An 18,896-nucleotide genomic window follows, 5' to 3' on the forward strand; every position below is an offset into this window, starting at 1 on the left:
GAAACTAATCGTGCTTTGTACTTGTCCATTCTACCATTTGCCTTTCTTTTGATCTTTAGTTCCTACTTATTACCTATCGCTTTGCAATTGTAAGGCAGATCAATAAGTTCCCAGACTTTATTCTTCTCCATGAAAGCGATCTCTTCGTTTATAGTAGTCACCCAATTGGTTGAGTTAGAAGATAATAACGCATCCTGATACGAATCAGGTTTATCATCATCAACCGCAATGCAAGAGAATGTCTGCCCCTCAATATCGAAGTATCTTCGAGAATCAATCCTCTTTCGGTTTGACGTAACTCAGGAGCCTGTTGAGATGTTCTCCCACTGTCCTGACGAACTATAGGAGCGTCATCATTTTGAGAAGCAGAACTCCCACTCTCCTGATATATCGGGTATTTCAAAAAGTTCTATTGGAACTTTTTGCTTCATTCGGCTGGAGTATCTATCTTCGACAAAGGTCATGTCCTGATATTCTATCTTAATCCATCGTCCATGGTCCTCATAAACTAGAACGTATCTCTTTGAATGCATAGGGTACCTTATGAACATACATTCAATGGTTTTACTATCAAGTTTACCTCTATGCGGAGTAGGTAGCAAAATATATTCCAAAGATCCCCAAGGGCGTTGGTTGGCTAGAGAAGGAATCCTCTCAGACTACATCTCATATGGGGTCTTAGGAATGGATTTTGATGAGACTCTATTAAGGACGTAGACAGCTGTTAGCAGTGCGTCTTCTCAGAATGTGGTAGAGAGATTAGCTTGTGCCATCATCGATCTCACCATGTCTAATAGTGTCATATTATTTCTCTCTGCAATACCATTTTGTTGTGGAGTGTAAGCCATTGTGTACTGCCGAACAATGCCAACGTTTTCACAATATGATTTGAACGTTTCAGATGTATACTCGCCACCTCTATCAGATCGAAGGATTTTAATCTTTTTCTCAAGCTGATTTTCCATCTCAGCTTTATATTTAAGAAAACAATCAAAAGCCTCAGATTTGTGTGAGATGAGATACATATATCCATAGCGCGAGTAATCATCAATGAAAGTGACAAAATATTGATATCCATTTATGGCATGTACATTGAAGGGTCCACAAATATCTGAATGGATTATCTCTAGTGGGCCCTTGGACCAAGCCACTTTAGGAAATGGTTTCTTCGAAGTCTTCCTGAACACACAATGTTTACAAAATGATAAATCAAATTTGGATAAGGAGTCTAATAGACCAGAACGTACTAGTCTTGTCATACGATCCTTTCCGATGTGACCTAACCTCGCATGCCATTTTAAAGATTTAGATAGTATAGTTTCATTCGACATGGCAGATAAAACAAGAGGTGGATTATCACTTTCTATGTCCAGAATAAATAAATCTGAAATTAAATTTTTCCATGCAAAGATGAGGTTATTTAGTCTTAAAGAAATTTGTGTCCCGGAAAAAGGAATATCAAAACCATCAAATAATAATCCAGAAACAAAAATTAAATTCCTACGCATGCCCGGTGCATAAAGAGTATCACGGAGGATTATTGTTTGCCCTATGTGCGTATGGAGATGGTAAACGCCAATCCCTAGTACGTTTTCAACAATATTATTTCCCATATACACCTTGTAACTTTCCTTGGCTACCGGTCGGAATTCCTCAAGTCCTCGACGATTCCGTGTCACGTGCTGTGTTGTGCCTGAATCCAAAATCCACTCGTTAGATATAGTATCAATGGAAAGGATTTCAAAACAAACCCCTACATATAAAGTATCTAGTGACCTAAGAATTACCATCTTTTTATGAGCACATTGTCGTGCATAATGACCGGAATTTTCACAGATAAAGCAGATTATGTTAGTCTTTTTCTGCTTCTTTTTTCCATTTCCCTTCTTGAGATTTAGAGTAGGTGCTGTGGACTTATGTTCTTGGTCATTCTTTTTCACCTTCTTGCGAGCTTTGAACCGTTTCTTGTTAGCTTTCCGCTTATGGGTCTCTGCTGCAAAGGCCTTGCCCGAATTTGGTTGAATTGCATTCATTTCAACTTCTCGTACCAAATGGCCACAAAAGTTTTTGAACGTAGTGATAAAATCAGTATGATTCGGGATTCTTTTGATTGGGGCTCAAGATTCAGGCAAGGAATGGTGCATTGCTATTATCTTTTGATTTTCAGTCAATTTATATGTAACATTCCTAAGGGCACCTATCATCTGCTCCATCTTACGGATATGATCTTTAATGGGGCAGCCGACTGACATCTTATACTCCTAGAATTCTAATTCCATTGCCCGAACTTTTGCATTTGACTTCTGCGCATAGGCATTTGTCAGTACTTCACAGATTCCTTTAGCGGTGTCATGCACTTCATACGTTGGTACGAGTTCTTTGTGCATAGTGCTAATTAGGATATTACGGGCAGAATGATTCTGTTTACGCCACTTATTGTGGTGGGTCATTGCAGCCCTATGTTCTCCTAAATTTTCGTTTTCAGCCAATATAGGTTCCTCTTGAACCTCATCGAGTGTATGCGAGATGTCGTCCTCGTTCAGAAGGCTTTGCACCACGCGGGACCAGTCTTCGTAGTTGTTACTGTTGAATTGTTGTCCTTTGAGCTATTCAGCGATTAAGGCTTTGGTGGCGATTTCTACATTGCATCAAGTATCACTACTTAACTATGATCTAAGGTATTAATAGTAATCATCAGTATTTCTACGTGTTATTCAAATTTTCAAAGTATAAAAGTAGTCAACACATTTTAACGAGATCTGAAAGTCCACATACCCGAATAGGCAGTGTAGATCAATCAAGTTCTCTTTTTAAGATGAGTTTAATGCTTTTATAAGAATATATTTGTATAACGTGCAAACTTTCATTACTTGGTTGCATGCATCATTTGGTAGAGGAGAATTAACTCCCACTCAGGTTAAGCACAACCTTTTTATATAGGTAGCATTTTAGCACCAAGTTTTCTATTTTCCAATGAGAAATGAAGAGGGCTTAGATCTAATCACATCAAGCCAAATTATATCACACATATAAACATTATCATCAGATCTAAAAAAAATGTAGTGCTTAGATATAAAGAGAGTTCTATCATCACCAGTGATCATGTCTATTAGCGATGGATCCGATCATTATCGTTAATGATCATTGTCGATGATGGATCCTATCATCAACATTGATCATCATGGTTGATGATCGTTTCGATCACCAATGATCTCTAGATCACTAATTCTCAAAGTCGATTTTATCTGCACCATCCATCTGTATTGCTAGCTCATTGTAAGCATGAGCCCAAGATTGAAGCATATTATAAGCTTGAAAATAGTGGGCGAAGGTCATTCACCGTTGAAACCTTCCTGGGGCCTAACGTGATATTTATTTGTCGTCCAACCTGTTGGTCTTTGACATGGGCCCATAAATGGTTGTTGTCTCATTCGTTGTTCTCTGTTCCCTGTTAGGGGAATTATTTAAGCGTGGCTCCGTGGGCTCATGCCAAAAATTAATCACATGGTTTGGATAATTCTAGCCGTGACCTTTTAAGAATTAAAATATGTTTAGGTGGCCCAAAAAAAAAATTTACTTGACCTTTTTGAGCAGTTGAATATGTTTCATGAGAGATTAAATGGCCAAAATGCCCGCCATAAACTTTTCTCTAAAAAATGAAGTTGAGCATTTTGGGCTCACAAGATGTGTTTATGACATCAAACACTTCCAATGGTGCACAGGTTTTGGGTTGGGTAAGGTTGTCTGGCCCAACCCATTTACTTAAACGTGTCTCATTTCCAACCCAAGCCCGACCCGGCTACCCATTTAAGCGGGTTGGGCTAGTTGACTGGAAGGTATTGCCACCCCATGTTCCGCATTCGTACCATGGAATGCCACCAATGCATTAAACCCTAGTTGGGCCTTCCTTAGAAAACCAGGACCCAACCCACAATTATCGTGGGCTTCACCAGTCAGGTCAACGCCCAGCCCATGCGAGCTTCAATATCCCAAGGCCACAAGATGTGTTTATGACATCAAACACTTCCAATGGTGCACCCCACCGTGATGATATGATGAAACATAAAATCAGGCCAATTCAATCGGCAAGTGGACCACATTATATAAGAAAACATACACCACCCAAACATCTCCACATTCATTTGTGTCCCACTTGACGATCCGATCGGCTTAATTTTTAGTTCCACTATGATCATCATACCAGATGTACCTTTGGACGGTTTGGATGTCACGCACACAGCGTGGCCCCGCAAATGCCCCCTTTTTTTTGAGAAAAAGATGTAAACGAGGGCAATATAGTCATTTCATCCCTTAGGGAGAACAGATGAGGGAGCGTTACTTTTCTGCACGAATTACTCCGTGATTTTGATACTTCCACATGAGTGACGCTGATTGCGTTTCTGACAAACGGGAACCATGCATCCGTGATCCAAATCATTGTTCTATTACCACCCACCATTGATAGATGCTGTCCCCAAAATATCCAAGATCAAAAGATCCTAGTCACAAGTTGTGGGCCATCTTGTTATTTCTTTCTCTAACCATCCATTTTCATGATGCATGTAAGAACCCAACAAAACTACAGTCCGATTTACGTAAAGGATGGGTCCCACTTATGAGAGGCAAGTCAAATGACCCAATACGTTTCTAAGCCGTGTTGAGGCCAAGTCATCATTTCCTGGGGAGAATGGATGAGAAAAGAGGCTTTAACTTTTTCTACATGAATTTCTACGCTTTCTTATGTTTCCACATGACATGCATTCTGACGCTTCCAAAACGGAACCGTGCGGTGTGCGCTGTCCTCAACATGCACATTCATGAGTCCAGATTTTACATGTGCACATGCATCCGTGTAGGCCTAAATTCGGTGCATATGTGCACATCGAGAGTCATGGTGCGCACACTGAGTGATCTGATACCATTCAAAAACCATGGACAGGAATCTTGTCCAAAGCAGATTATCTGAAAGGAATTTTCACCTTAAAAAAAGGAGGGCCACTTACCTTTCGTGATGAAAATAATAAATCGGAGATCCGCTGTTAAGTTGCTCTGATACCACTGATAGAATGTGCAGAAGGGTGAGCCTTCAAGATCCGACGGTCTACACGATATGGAACCTCCACAAAGCTGAAGATGAACGGTCCAGATCTAGCGGTCTGCCTAACCACTATTGGAGCAGATGGATCTAATCACCCCTCTAATTCTATGGTATAGATGGCCCCAGATCACGATCTATGGTTTAGATTGTTCCAAGGACAAGCTAAATGGACAAATTTCTATGTACTACTATTCCTCCTTTTTACTCTCGTTATTTTTCATATCCTTTCACGAGAGAGCCTTATCCTATTTATAGGAAAGGATGGGAGTTTGGATGAGACCAGAAGTTATCTGGTCTTATCCTAATCTCCCCATCTAAAACCAAATTCAAATTTGAATTTGAAATGCAACTGAAAGGAAGAGGCCGAAAGAGGCCTAAACACATGGGACCCACCCACTAGTGATTGCTCACAAGTGGGCCCCACTGGCCTATGTCTAACAGGATCGATGATGAAACTATTGCAATGAAGTTCAATATACCAGATTGAAAGTTTGACTCACACAAGAGAAAATATGCAATGACTGTGAGCAAGTTCAACAGTGCTCTAGAGGTTGTTTGGATGCCTGTAACTCTTTAAGCTGAAACTTACTTTCAGGTGTAACTTGTTCACATGTTGTTTTTTTGGATGTAAGTCACTTACATATGTATACAATTTTTCGCGTTTGGGCAACTTGTAAGGTGTTTCTAGGTAATAAAGTGTGTATTCACACCAAACAAAGCTTAGAGTAAGGAATCAGTCCAAAATTTTCAAATCACATAAAAATGCTTGCATAAGATATGTCATTGGGTTGAGCACATCTAGATAAATCTTTGATCCGATTCTTTGGCTAAACCAATCATCTGGTTGGCCACAAAAGTGGGCCCACAAATGGCCCTATTTCAATAAACAAATGCCTATGGATAATAGATTAATGGTATCCAATGATCCTATTTTAACAAACAAGTGCCCATGGATGAGAGACTAACCTATTTGCACAACAAGTGCCAATGGTCCATCTAGTGTGAAGTACATCCAACCATCTATCATTCGCATCCCCTCATCTTCTTCATGGCCCTGAAAAATCATGCTGATATTAATTTCAGTTAGGCCATACCATCAGTACATACGTTGGATCAATCAGATGCATGGATAAGAGATTAATGATATCCAATGGTCCTACTTAAGAAACAAGTGAGACTTGATCAATCAATCCGTAGATTATTTAGGACCTTATGAGGGCATCATATGACACACAAAATGCACTGATTAGATGATGAGGACATCACGTCACGTACACCCTTACGTATGTATCAGAGGAGGAAGTAGGCCGCGCCGATTTCCCTGTGGCTAGGGCAGTACCCGTGATCGTGCTGAAGACTCCACGTGCATTTGCGAGCATCTGGAAGACCCCACACTGGGAAGATGCACATGGGCTGCTTTATGGAGTGATCCAGACCGCTGGATCGGAGGGACGCGACGATCAGGCCATTAGATCGCATGGATCACATGATCGGCCCATTGATCGTTGATCGTCCACATCAGTTTTAGACTTATCATATTTTAGGATTTAGTTTTTGATTATTTTATATTTGGACACATTATTGGTGTTTTAGTTGATTTTACTTAGATTAGGGTTATTTTTGTTAAAGTTCACAAGAGGGGGATTTTTGTAAATTTTGAAACTTCTTGGATTTATAAAAGGAGGAGGGTGTGTGACCTCTAGGAAGATTGGTGCGAGGCTAATCTTCATCAACGGAGGTGCGAGGTCTCCATCTATCCCCACACCTTCTCTTTTCTTCACCATCCAGGTATTTCCTTCAGATTATTAATTCTCCCATCCCAAATCTTCGTCTTCTCCCAAACCCAACTTTCTCATACCCATCCGCAATCCAAACCCTAACCCTAGACCTAAAATTCCTAATTTTCCTACTTTCCCAAATTACCCAAACCCTAAATTTCACCTTAGGTTGTATTAGGTTTCCTATTTTGAAATAGACTATTTCCTATGTTAATTGGATGTCCTTACATCCATTAGATCCCAGTTTCTTTTTATTTAATGATCTTGAGTTATGATGTTGGTAGCTTAGGATATGATTATGCATGGTTTTCTTTGATTTTCATAATAATTGTGATTATTATAGCGATGTTTGTGTTTTTTTTTGTTAAATATCTTAATTCAACTATTTGATCTCACATGTTGCTTAGTTCATGCATCGGTCTTGCATCACTAGATCCCCTGTACACATCGCCATGGGCCTCAAATCTTTGTGCATGTGACGCTACATGAGTATCAAAAATGGAGAAAAACTTTGATACACTGTCAGAGTATGATGAAGATATTTAGGCACTTATAAATCACTAAGATATTCCACACGTGGTATGCAATTAGCCAGATTAAACCTTTCAAATTATTGTAACTAGTGTATATGTGTCATGAAACAAAAATTAAGCTTATTTGATTATCTTACTATTGGATTGGTGGACATTTATTGGATGGTTAAAAGTGAATAAATCCAATGGTCCTATTTCCACAAACAAGTGTCCACAAAACAGAGGTTAGGATTGTTTGATCTTGCCCCCATGAATTGGCGACTGCACAATTTTGTGGTTTTACTTGTGTTAATAAATTCCACATGTTCAATTTCTGAGTGCCTGTGTATCGACCGTCATACGCAACCTGAGTATCATATATGATATAATCCTATAAAGGGTTATCATATGCGTCATATGTGTGGACCATATGATCCAAGGCTCCGTGGGGTCCATCATGATGTCTGCATGAAATTCACTCCATTAATCAATATCACTGGCTCATGTTAGGATGGGGGACAAAAGATGAGGCAGATCTAAGACCCATGTGGGCCACACCATTCTAAATAGTGGGAGGCAAATGCCCACCATTGAAACCTTCTTGGGGCCCACGTACTTTTTATTTCTAATCAAACCTTCCAAGTCTCCCTTAAGGCCATCCGTAGATGATTGATGGTTTGAATTGCTTCCCTTTCTTTTTTCTTCAAGAAAAGTAACCTGTCCTTACTCAATATCTATTCTGGTCATGGATGAGCCTCTATATTGTCTAACTGTTTTGTGATCAAATCAACCACTCGTTGCAAGGTCGATACGGTCTCATCTTAAGGTCAGTAGCCACCCCAGGGTTGTAAATTGTCCCCCCTTTTGGTGCTCACGTGACAACAGGTCTAGGCATAACACGCAGAATGGCTTTGGATTTTTGTTTTCCTTTTTGGAAAGGAAGAAAAGGGAACAGTTTGGTTTTGTATTTTATTTGATGGGGAAGGTTTTTATAAGGCTTTTTTTTCTTTGGCTGTTTGCTGTTTGAGGGCTGAACAACAGGTAGGGTTTGTTATTATTTAGGATAGAAATAGGGTGATGGCTTAAGGCTAGATGGAGGTTGTATAAAGTTTGTGGTGAAGGGCTGAAATAACAGGTTGGTTTAGAGAACTGTGTTAAGGACATGTTTGGGCTGAATATTGGGACAAAATTTGCTGAAGATGTGGGAAAAGAATAGAAAAGCAAAAGAGAAAATAATCTCCCGAGAGCAGAACTTGCTTTGTTACCAGAATAATCAACTAGATCAAGGAAGAAATTAATTGCAATGAAGTTTAACATACTTAATTGAAAGTTAGAATCACACAGGAAAAGATGCAATGACTTTGAGCAAGCTCAACAGTCCTGTAGTCTTATACTAGAGATCACAACTTCCCCCCTGCACACTACTGTAGAGAAACAAGAAAACTTGCTCAAAGAAAATATCTCATATTTATAATGAGTGTTTACAAGGTTTCCTCATTTGGAAAATCTCTAACATAATCTAAAAATAGAATTCCTTGCTAGCCAGGATATCTAAAATCGAAAGCCTGTAAACATGAAAATCTAATAATACTTATTTCCTAGCAAAGAGATATTTTTCATAACATAGAAATATGAAAGAAAGGAAATTAGAAACAAGTTAAAAAAGGAAATTGGGCCTTTTCTTGTGCACACATGTGGGATGTTGCGTGATTGCATGAATTTCTTCCATCTTTCAAAAAGCTTGGCTCCATAAAGTTAATGAATAAAGAAGTGTAAAAATGAGAGAAATTTTGAAAATGAGAACTTTCACAATGGGCCCTTTATGGCCATATCGGCTTGCAATGGCTCTATCAACACTGTTACAATCCGATATGGGGTGTATCGGCCTGTATCAGCCGATACAGCCCCCCTTCATAATGGACCGATTGATCCACATATCACGTAATGGGGGTGACTGTTTCCTTGTGTAATGGCCCTGTGGCCGTAATGTAACCATTTTTGATACCATGGCAGGAACTGTACCTTCACCAGAAGGTTCTTGCAATTCAAATACTTCATGTTTAAAAATACAACTTGACATGTGGTCTGCCCACTGACTCATTTATTATTATCTTGACGTACCTGTCACATTCAACCTCCGTATTATAGTTTTGCAGGGAACCATCAAGCTTGGTCGTGTATATAATACACGTTGGCTCTAGAAGATAAAACTGGTGGATTTTTCTCATCTTCTGTTATTAAATGGTCTCAGCTTCCATCATTAAATGGATTTATCCAGATGAGGTCGCATTTTCTTTTGTCTTTGGGAGTTTTGGCCTGTATTAGGTACCTTAAATGTATCGTACATCTACGAATGACCAAGTGGGATATGGAAAAACCCCATTGGTACAAAATCTCAGCCTACATGGTGTAATGTTGTTGCAATTAATAATTCGCTAGACAACGATGGGTTACGTGAAAAGTCTTATCTTTCATTGTAGCAACCTGATGAGGTTGTGGATGTTCCTTTGTCTTAGTCTTCAGTTGCTCAACCAGTCTCTGTGAGGCAAAGTTCTTTCTGCTGCTGATATCAAGAACGGCTGGGACAGTCTTTCCTTCGCAACTGCCCATGTGTGGAAGACATCAATACACAACCAGGTCCTCATTCTCTTTTTCCTCCGGTGCAGTCAGGATGCTCTTAATTGCACACAATATGGACTCTCCTGTAGACCATCCAGTGCTACATTAGCATTGTCTGCACTTGGTTCCTCTTTTATGGCTCTTCCCCATCCACGTTCTCTTCAGAAAGGTTAAGGTTTTTTGTCGGGCTCATGGCTACAAACCGGCCTGTGCCGCTGGACTTCTAACAGGAGACATCACTACAATTGCCCTTTAATGTCTCTTTTGCATCCTTAACCATCCCAGGACCATTATTTATGGGGTCCATTGATTGTGGCCTTTGGTGATAATGGGAGTTAGTGATGGTTGTCTAGGTGAGGTATTACTACATGAGTAGGGGTAGCTCGAGATGGATACATTCTAGAGTGGTAGTTGCTATGTCTATCCAGTGTTTTAAATATCGACGATATCGGCCGATATATCCCATGATGTATCTTGTATCCCACCTGTGCGATACGAAACACACTAGTAGTGGGATATGTCCCACATGTTCAATCCGGCGAACATTTTATTATTATTATTATTATTATTATTATTTTCTTTTTTTCTCTAGAAATCATGTTAAATCAGTGTTAAATTGTTACAAATCCATGATTTTTCATGTTTTGCATGGCATGAAAAATCATGGATTGGGAACTTCGATTTCGAGATTTGGAGGAGGACCGAGTTGCGGAAAATTGAAAAAAAAAATAAAATCAAAGTCGAACATGTATGTAACCTATTCTAGTGATTCTTCTTTTGCTTTTGAATGTATTGCTTGTGTTTCCACATGTCTTCGTACATTTATAAATTATACGAATAGACTTTGAATATACTTGCATCAATTCAGTTAGACAACGCATGGATTAGGACCCCATACAAAGAAAACCCATTATGTGCACTTGTTTTTTGTAATGTTTTGATTTGTAAGTGTGTATTGATGTCTTTTTTAACAATCACTGAAATTTCGTTGAAAAATTCGACCAATTTCCAATGTTCCCCCATGTTTCCAACAACAACGATACATTAAGCGATACAACCGAGATATCCCATGCGATAACCGATACGTATCTGTATACCAAGGGTGTGATACGTAACACGATACCGATATTTCGAACATTGGGTCTATCTGTCACTGTGTACTTTTCTTGTGCTCAAAATGCAATTTGATATGCTTCGTCTTTACTTCCCAGTTGAACCTTTATCAATTCACTAAGAATGTCCCTTCTGAATCCTCGACAATATCATGCTACCTGCTACACTTTTTGGCTCCACTGGATCACATGATTCCATCTCACCATCAGTACATGTAATTTTCGGTGTAATCATCAACAACCAACCTCTCCTGTTGCAGATCCAAAGTTCCCTGAACATTTGGTTTCGTTGTTTGATGGTTGGAATCTCCATTTCACCCTTGCCTTCATCTCTTCCCAAATTGAGGTAGGTTGAAGGTGGTGCTAATGTAAATATTATGTTCCATGATAAGCTTAATAATTCTCAAGCATAGAAGGCAGTTGTATGTTGCATCTTATGTAATCATAGAAATGATTAGGAAGTTGTATGTTGCATCTTATGTAATCATAGAAATGATTTGCCACTCTCAGTTGGCTTCTGCGATTGTTCATGATCAAATTTTAAAACCTTGCACTTTACCTGTTCCTTTTGTATCTATTTCAGGTTTGATGTTGTTTGTACTTCTCTATCACAATTTCCTTGTTCTATTTCTGGTAATCATCACATTGGATATGGGCCGGCGTGTGTGGGTGCACATATGCATAGAGTTGCAATTGGGCTTGGCTAGGTTGAGCTGAAGCTTGTCTAGGTGAGACTCAAGCCCAAGCCAGCTCACCTATGATCTAAGAAATGGGACTGGGGCTGCGACTTCCAATCAAATTCTCAGCCAGGAATGTTAACTGGATCAGTTCAGGCCTGGTCAGGTCTTTTAGCACAACCACATGCCCGGGTTGATTAGCTATTGGGGCTAAAAAAATTAGGACCAAAGCCCAACCATGGGCCTCTAGGTTCAAGTCAACCCCCTGGTTCAAAGCAAGCTGGGTCCCAATTGATGCACATGCCAGCCAAACTTGCTTGCAACCTTATGTTTGCACTATGGAGAGTCTTGTTTCAATGATTTATGTAAAATGGCATTTGGTAGCTTTTCCTTATTAGTAGCTAGATTAGGACCTGAATCCTGATACAATTTGTGTTCACAGTCTAGCAATTCAAGAGCACCTAACTCAACAGGAGGCGGGGAGGTTGGAACTATTCATGTCGTTTCTTGGATGGACTGTTTGGATCTTCGAATGCTTGCAGTTCTTGCAAATTCAACATTGTCAAATTCAAGGTCTGTTTTACTCATTTTATGATATGGGATGTTAGTAAATATTTGGATATAATGTGATGTAATAAGTATGAGCACTAATAATTCAAGATGAAGTGCACAGCCATCAATCAGTGTTGCTAGTTTTGTTATGTGAAAAAGCTATATTTGATGAAAAAATATCTTTTCTGACATAGCTTTAGTATCTCAATTTCACCAGGCTACAAAGCATGAGCTTTGGTTGTATATGAAAAATGAGGAGTTAAATTATTAATTGCATTCTATATTAATATGGACCAAAATCCTAGGTACCGATGCACATGACCTTTTTTTTACCAAATGACAAATTGATAATATAAAAAGAACGAATGTACATGAAGCCAAAATGAGGTGCATATATGCATCCAAAACTGTAAGTAAAGGGTGAATGCACTCATTATTTTTTATGAAAATTGTGAACGGATGTTAAACCATGATAGAGTTAGTGATCATAAATTGTACGATTCTTCACAATCAGAACTTTCATTCAAAGCATCGATATGTTCTTATGAAGAATAAAAAGGCCATAAGAAAAAACTCCCCAATAAATTGGGTGTTAGATGGCTACGAAGGTTATTGGGCTGCAGATCTCCTTAGAGATTCCAAGGTGCTAGTTTGTACTTGGCAGTGGTGAAGTCACATTAAACAAGCGTGCACATGAAGTTCTCCTTGGTTGGTGATGTAGGACATGAAAATTAAATACGATATGCAAGATCTCAGGCTTTAGATCATACTAATTCAGAAACAATTACATAATAATTCCACATCCCACACAAAAGCTCAAACATTCAAACAAGGGGAATCTGCACGGGTCTAGGCCTACACAGGCTAGGGCTGGATCAATAAAAATTATTAGCCAAACGATATTCAAAGGAAAGTGAAAATCATCCACACATGCACAACAATCAGCCCCTAGTCCAAGGGATTCACAAATTTCAATTCAGAAAACCCTAGGATTAGAAAATGGGCAAATAAACTGAAAGTATTGCAATCTAGGGTTAGGGTTAGGGAAAAAAGGTATGAGAGGATTAAAATAGCAAGAAATCTGAACCTGAAGATAGCTCCCGTGCGCGGACAGCAGGCCGGGCTGATCGCACGTGCGCCGGGGCCTGGCTGCACGTGCGAGGGGGCGTCGAAAGCAAAAAGCCCCTCCTTGGCTCTGGTCGGCTAGGGGTGGGCTCCAAAACCCCAAAGTTTTGGGTCGATCCAAGCTACGGGCTGTGCGTGGTGCTCCGTTGAAGTTTCAGCCCTCCTGTAGGGCCAGAGTCTGGAATTCTGCTGTAAGGAGAAGAACTACTGCAAAAACTGGCTGATTCGAAGCGAGGATGATTGTAGAAGGTGAGGAATATGGATGATAGAGGATGAGGGCGAATCGGGATACATGTGGCTTCACACCACGGTAGTTAGCCCTTCAATGAAGGGAGGTCTTTGCACCCAATTGGACTTCCACAACTCAGGAACTCAGAGGAGTAAGAAAACACAGAATTTTTATTAAACTTCAATGGCTCAAAAACCCTACAAGGGGTGCCTATTTATAGGAAAACCCTATACCCCAAAACTCGCGCCATATGCGCAACCTATTACTTGGCGATGAAGTAAACCAAAATAAAAACTAATCAAAGAAATCTAAAGCGTCCATGATATTCTAAATAATATTAACAAGCAAAACCTAAAATATGATATTAATCGGACTAGTGGGCCACGATCATGTGGTCCCATGATGGGCTTTACTTGACTATCGGGCCCCCTCCAATGAACTAAAACTCCGTCTTCTAACTAGGAGGCCCTCCTTGGACGTCGCCATCAATCTAGATCGATGGTGGGGCCCTCTTTCTCCTTGCGTATGGGGGGGGGGGGGGACGAAGGGACGTGCAAAACTCCTGAACTACTCTGAGATGTAAGGATCAAGTCTCTGAAGCTCCTCCTCAGCGAGCCACGTACTGTCTGAAGCTGGGCGTGATTTCCACTTGACCAAGAACTTCTGAAACCCGCTGTCCGACGTGGATATTATCTGATGGTCCAGAATATCCTCTATCTCCTCTCTGGGTGTGGGAAGAGTAGGTATGGGAGGTAGAGGCTGGGAAGATGGGTTGAAAGGGGGCCATGGATTAAGGGAAAGGTTTGGGGACTCATGATGGTTAGGTGACAGGCCGGACAATGTATCAGTGGTCCCTTGAAATGCAATTAGATCCTCCACATTGAATGTGAGACCAATTCCCATGGAAGGTGGAAGATTTATCTCATATGCGTTGAGACCGTTTCATTTTATAATTTTGAATGGTCCGCCACTACGGGCGTGTAATTTATGAACGGCTCTCTGAGGGTACCGCTCTGGCCTGATGTGGACCATCACAGAGTTCCTTACATTGAATTCCTTGAAACGTTTATGTTGGTCTGTAGAAAGTGAGTAATGTTCATTACTAGTCATGATCTTTTGCCTGATTTCTTGATGCCATGAATGAATGTGATGCACAAAAGACTCTACAGACTCTGACGGCCTATAAGACAGTGACATAGGGACAAGATCAATAGGTTTCTTAGGTTTATAACCAGTAGTGACTTCAAAAGGACTTAGACTTGTGGACCTATCGACAAAACTATTAAACGCAAACTCGGTTATAGGTAGTACGGTGTCCCACGTCCTGGTGTGTTGTATATCCCTCATAGGGGAAAACTCATCTGATAGACCATCAGGAAAGATATCACGAAACTCATCCACTACCGGAATGACCTCAGTGGGTAACTCTACACTAGCCTTTTGACCACCTGCCTGAGATTGGGCATCATTCCCAATGGTGGGGTTTGCCTGACGAAGGTCTCTAGTTGGGTAATGCGCACATCAAGCTGCTCAAAGTGTTGGTCCATACATTGTTTCCAGCGCTTGCCCAAAGACTCAACCTGTTGGGTCAACTTGTTCAATGATTCTTGCAATTGCTCCATGTTAGTGTAGGGTGCATGCCAAAACCACGACCCGTACGTGTGGGCATACAATTGCTAACTCCACCTAATGACCTTCTACTACGACTATATGCAACTAAATGAGACTAAATGACCCTATGAGACTCTATATGAGGAAAACTACACAACGCTACCAAAATCTAGCAATATAGTTGTCAAAATAAGGGGATAACAAAAAGTTACAGCAATGGGAATTGCTAACTTACTGTTAACAGAAATCTCAGCAACTAATATCAGGAACTATGGTGCTCTAACAACTATATATGATGAGACTGGGTGCATGATGAACATAAACAAACTAAACCCTAAACACGTAATGCATTCCCCTATAAGAACCCTAGGCTCTGATACCAAAATTTGATGCAGGACATGAAAATTAAATATGATATGCAAGATCTCAGGCTTTAGATCATACTAATTTAGGAACAATCACATAATAATTCCACATCCCACACAAAAGCTCAAACATTCAAACAAGGGGAATCTGCATGGGTCCAGGCCTACACGGGCTAGGGTTGGATCAATAAAAATTATTAGCCAAACGATATTCAAAGGAAAGTGAAAATCATCCACACATGCACAACAATCAGCCCCTAGTTCAAGGGATTCACCAATTTCAATTCAGAAAACCCTAGGATTAGAAAAGGGGCAAATAAACTGAAAGTTTTGCAATATAGGGTTAGGGTTAGGGAAAAAAGGTATGAGAGAATTAAAATAGCAAGAAATCAGAACTTGAAGATAGCTCCCGTGCGTGGACAGCGGGCCGGGCCGATTGCACGTGTGTAGGGGCCTGGCCGCATGTGCAAGGGGGCGTCGAACGCAAAAAGCCCCTCCTTGGCTCTGGTCGGCCAGGGGTGGGCTCCAAAATCCCAAAGTTTCGGGTCGATTTGAGCTACGGGCTGTGCGTGGTGCTCCGCCGAAGTTTCAGCCCTCTTACAGGGCCATAATATGAAATTCTGCTGTAAGGAGAAAAACTGCTGCAAAAACTGGCGGATTCGAAGTGAGGATGATTGTAGAAGGTGAGGGATATGGATGATAGAGGATGGGGGCGAATCAGGATAGATATGGCTTTGCACCACGGTAGTTAGTCATTCAATGAAGGGAGGGCTTCGCACCTAATTGGATTTCTACAACTCAGGAACTCAGAGGAGTAAGAAAACGCAGAATTTTTATTACAATTCAATGCCTCAAAAACCCTACAAGGGATGCTTGTTTATAGGAAAACCCTATACCCCAAAACTCACGCCATGTGCGCGTGCAACCTATTACTTAGCGATGAAGTAAACCAAAATAAAAACTAATCAAAGAAATCTAAAGCATCAATGATATTCTAAGTAACATTAACAAGCAAAACTTAAAATATGAGATTAATTGGACTAGTGGGCCACGATCATGAGGTCCCATGATGGGCTTTACTTGACTATTGGGCCCACTCCAACGAACCAAAACTCCGTCTTCTAACTAGGAGGCCCTCCCTGGACGTCACCATCAATCCAGATCGATGGTGGGGCCCTCTTTCTCCTTACGTATGGGGGGGGGGGGGGGTACGCGCATGTGCTCGAGATGTCCCCATCAGTTGGTAGTTGGAAGCTAAATATTGATGGTTCTTCTAAGTTCTATCATTAACCCAAGGCATTTCGAATTGACATTTTTTTGAGGGATAGCAATGGAGATATCATTATAACTTGCTTTGGCTTTGCCAATATTCGAGATTATAGTGAGGCAGAGCTCAAGCTCTTAGAGAGGTCTTTGTATACTCTCAAATGCTTTTGACACTTGAAGAGTCAAAAGAGATTCCAGAGATGCTATCTATTCGGATGAGGATGATTTCACCAAGCCTTGAAGGTTTGCTTTCATTTTGACGAAATTGGTTAATTACAGATGGGTTAAACATTTTGTTTTCCCAGGTAATTTCGGTTAAAAAAGACTCATATAGCCTTCCTAGGTGGGTGTGTGATCATGTGAAGCAAAAGGGAATATAAACATTTCATTCATTCATGCAATAGGGAATTAAAAAAAAGGAGAGATCAGCCCTCTTTGAAGAAGGAACAACAAAGAAGAGGACTAGCTGCAGTCTCTGTGATCCGAGCTCCGACGTAAGTTTCTCACCCCCCAAAGACCACTTGGAATTTCTCTCAATAGGATTATGGCCATGGTATTGAGAAAGGACGATGACTTATGGTCTAACAGAATGTTTGGCCCTTTATTTTGATAGTCCTTTATTTTGATAGAGTGGAATGGTGGAACAAGAATCATGTACGACCCCATCTAATTGGGATAAGGTTTAGATGATGATGATGGGGATTGTGATCTCCTTTTATTCTTTCCCAAACACTAATTTTAGAGATAGAGAAGACCCTATAATTGCTTAGGCGCGGGATCCTTATGGGGGAAATTGGCAAACTATGAAATTCAATTATTATTCATAAGCAAGAGGTGTCTTTTTGTCCAATCCAACACCCATATTTCGTTTTTCAATAAATCCATTCTCCCTACACTCGTCTAGTACCCTCCAAAAGTGGGCTCAAGCCTCAAAAGTAGGGGCCCATTCTTTGGAACGTGATGATCTACCACCAATTTACCAATTGACCATGACAAAAATCTCTTCATAAAAGAGTATGTTTTTTGAGAAAACATCCTTTGACACAAGATGGATGCTAGATGACTTGTATGGGCTGATGGTCAATGATGATCTTCACCAGTAGATAGTCTTTAAGAAACTATCTTATGGATTCCATTTGAGTACACATGGGCATGCAAAGCCTCTCTTTTAGTGGACCCAAAACACCTAGGAATCTCTTTTGTGAAGCTCATTTTTAGTGGATTAGGTCCGCCAAGGAGTACTCTAAATCTCCATGTCGAAACTTAGGTCAGCGAATTTGTAAGTGGCACAGAGGAAGTATATGCATTTTTATTGTGGCCAAAAGAGCATTGCTTCACGGTTATCCCGCTCGATATGCCGTATCCAATTATGTGCACACTCATGTACTGAGTTTCATAAACCACTTAGACTGGCCTAGATCTAGCCGTTCTGCTTAAGCAGTCATCCAGTAATATGACAACCTTACTGATTAGCCGTCCAGACCATCATTGGCCACAAATCACTTTTAATCATATAAGGATCATGCATGGAAACATCTCTCTGTGTCATTGGTCGAACTAACGCACTTGGTCCACTATGATGTCATTTGTGGACATTCGATGAACCAATGAATGTATAAAATACAAACCATATGATGCACAATCATATGGAATGGGAACAAACATCATCATTCCACAACTATAGTACGATGGTTGTGGGTAAAGTGAATGTTTGATCGGCTCTCAAGGGCACACAAGCCAACACCTAACTCTATCATTGATGCTCTTTCCAAGGAAGGAATGGTGTGGTTTTCGTTTTGTGTAGGTGACTCTTTCCCATTGTTGTAGTTACTTACTCTTTGTAGCTATTGCCTCTTCAAATTAATAATTTGTTATTCATAAAAAATTGATTGATCAACAATGTCAATTACTCAAGCACATCATCATCATCATCAAAACCTTATCCCAACTGA

General features: G+C 40.3%; 1 protein-coding gene across 1 annotated transcript in view; it reads left to right on the forward strand.

Moving 5' to 3' along the window:
- LOC131250680 (uncharacterized) overlaps positions 1-18,896 on the forward strand; it is a 47,371-nt gene that overhangs the window by 3,824 nt on the left and 24,651 nt on the right. The window contains exon 2 of the mRNA XM_058250964.1: positions 12,239-12,369. Within this exon, the coding sequence (XP_058106947.1) occupies positions 12,239-12,369 (131 nt within the window). The remainder of the gene's footprint in view (positions 1-12,238; positions 12,370-18,896) is intronic.

The sequence above is a fragment of the Magnolia sinica genome, chromosome 1, assembly GCF_029962835.1.
Source record: "Magnolia sinica isolate HGM2019 chromosome 1, MsV1, whole genome shotgun sequence".
In the NCBI taxonomy this organism is placed as follows: domain Eukaryota; kingdom Viridiplantae; phylum Streptophyta; class Magnoliopsida; order Magnoliales; family Magnoliaceae; genus Magnolia; species Magnolia sinica.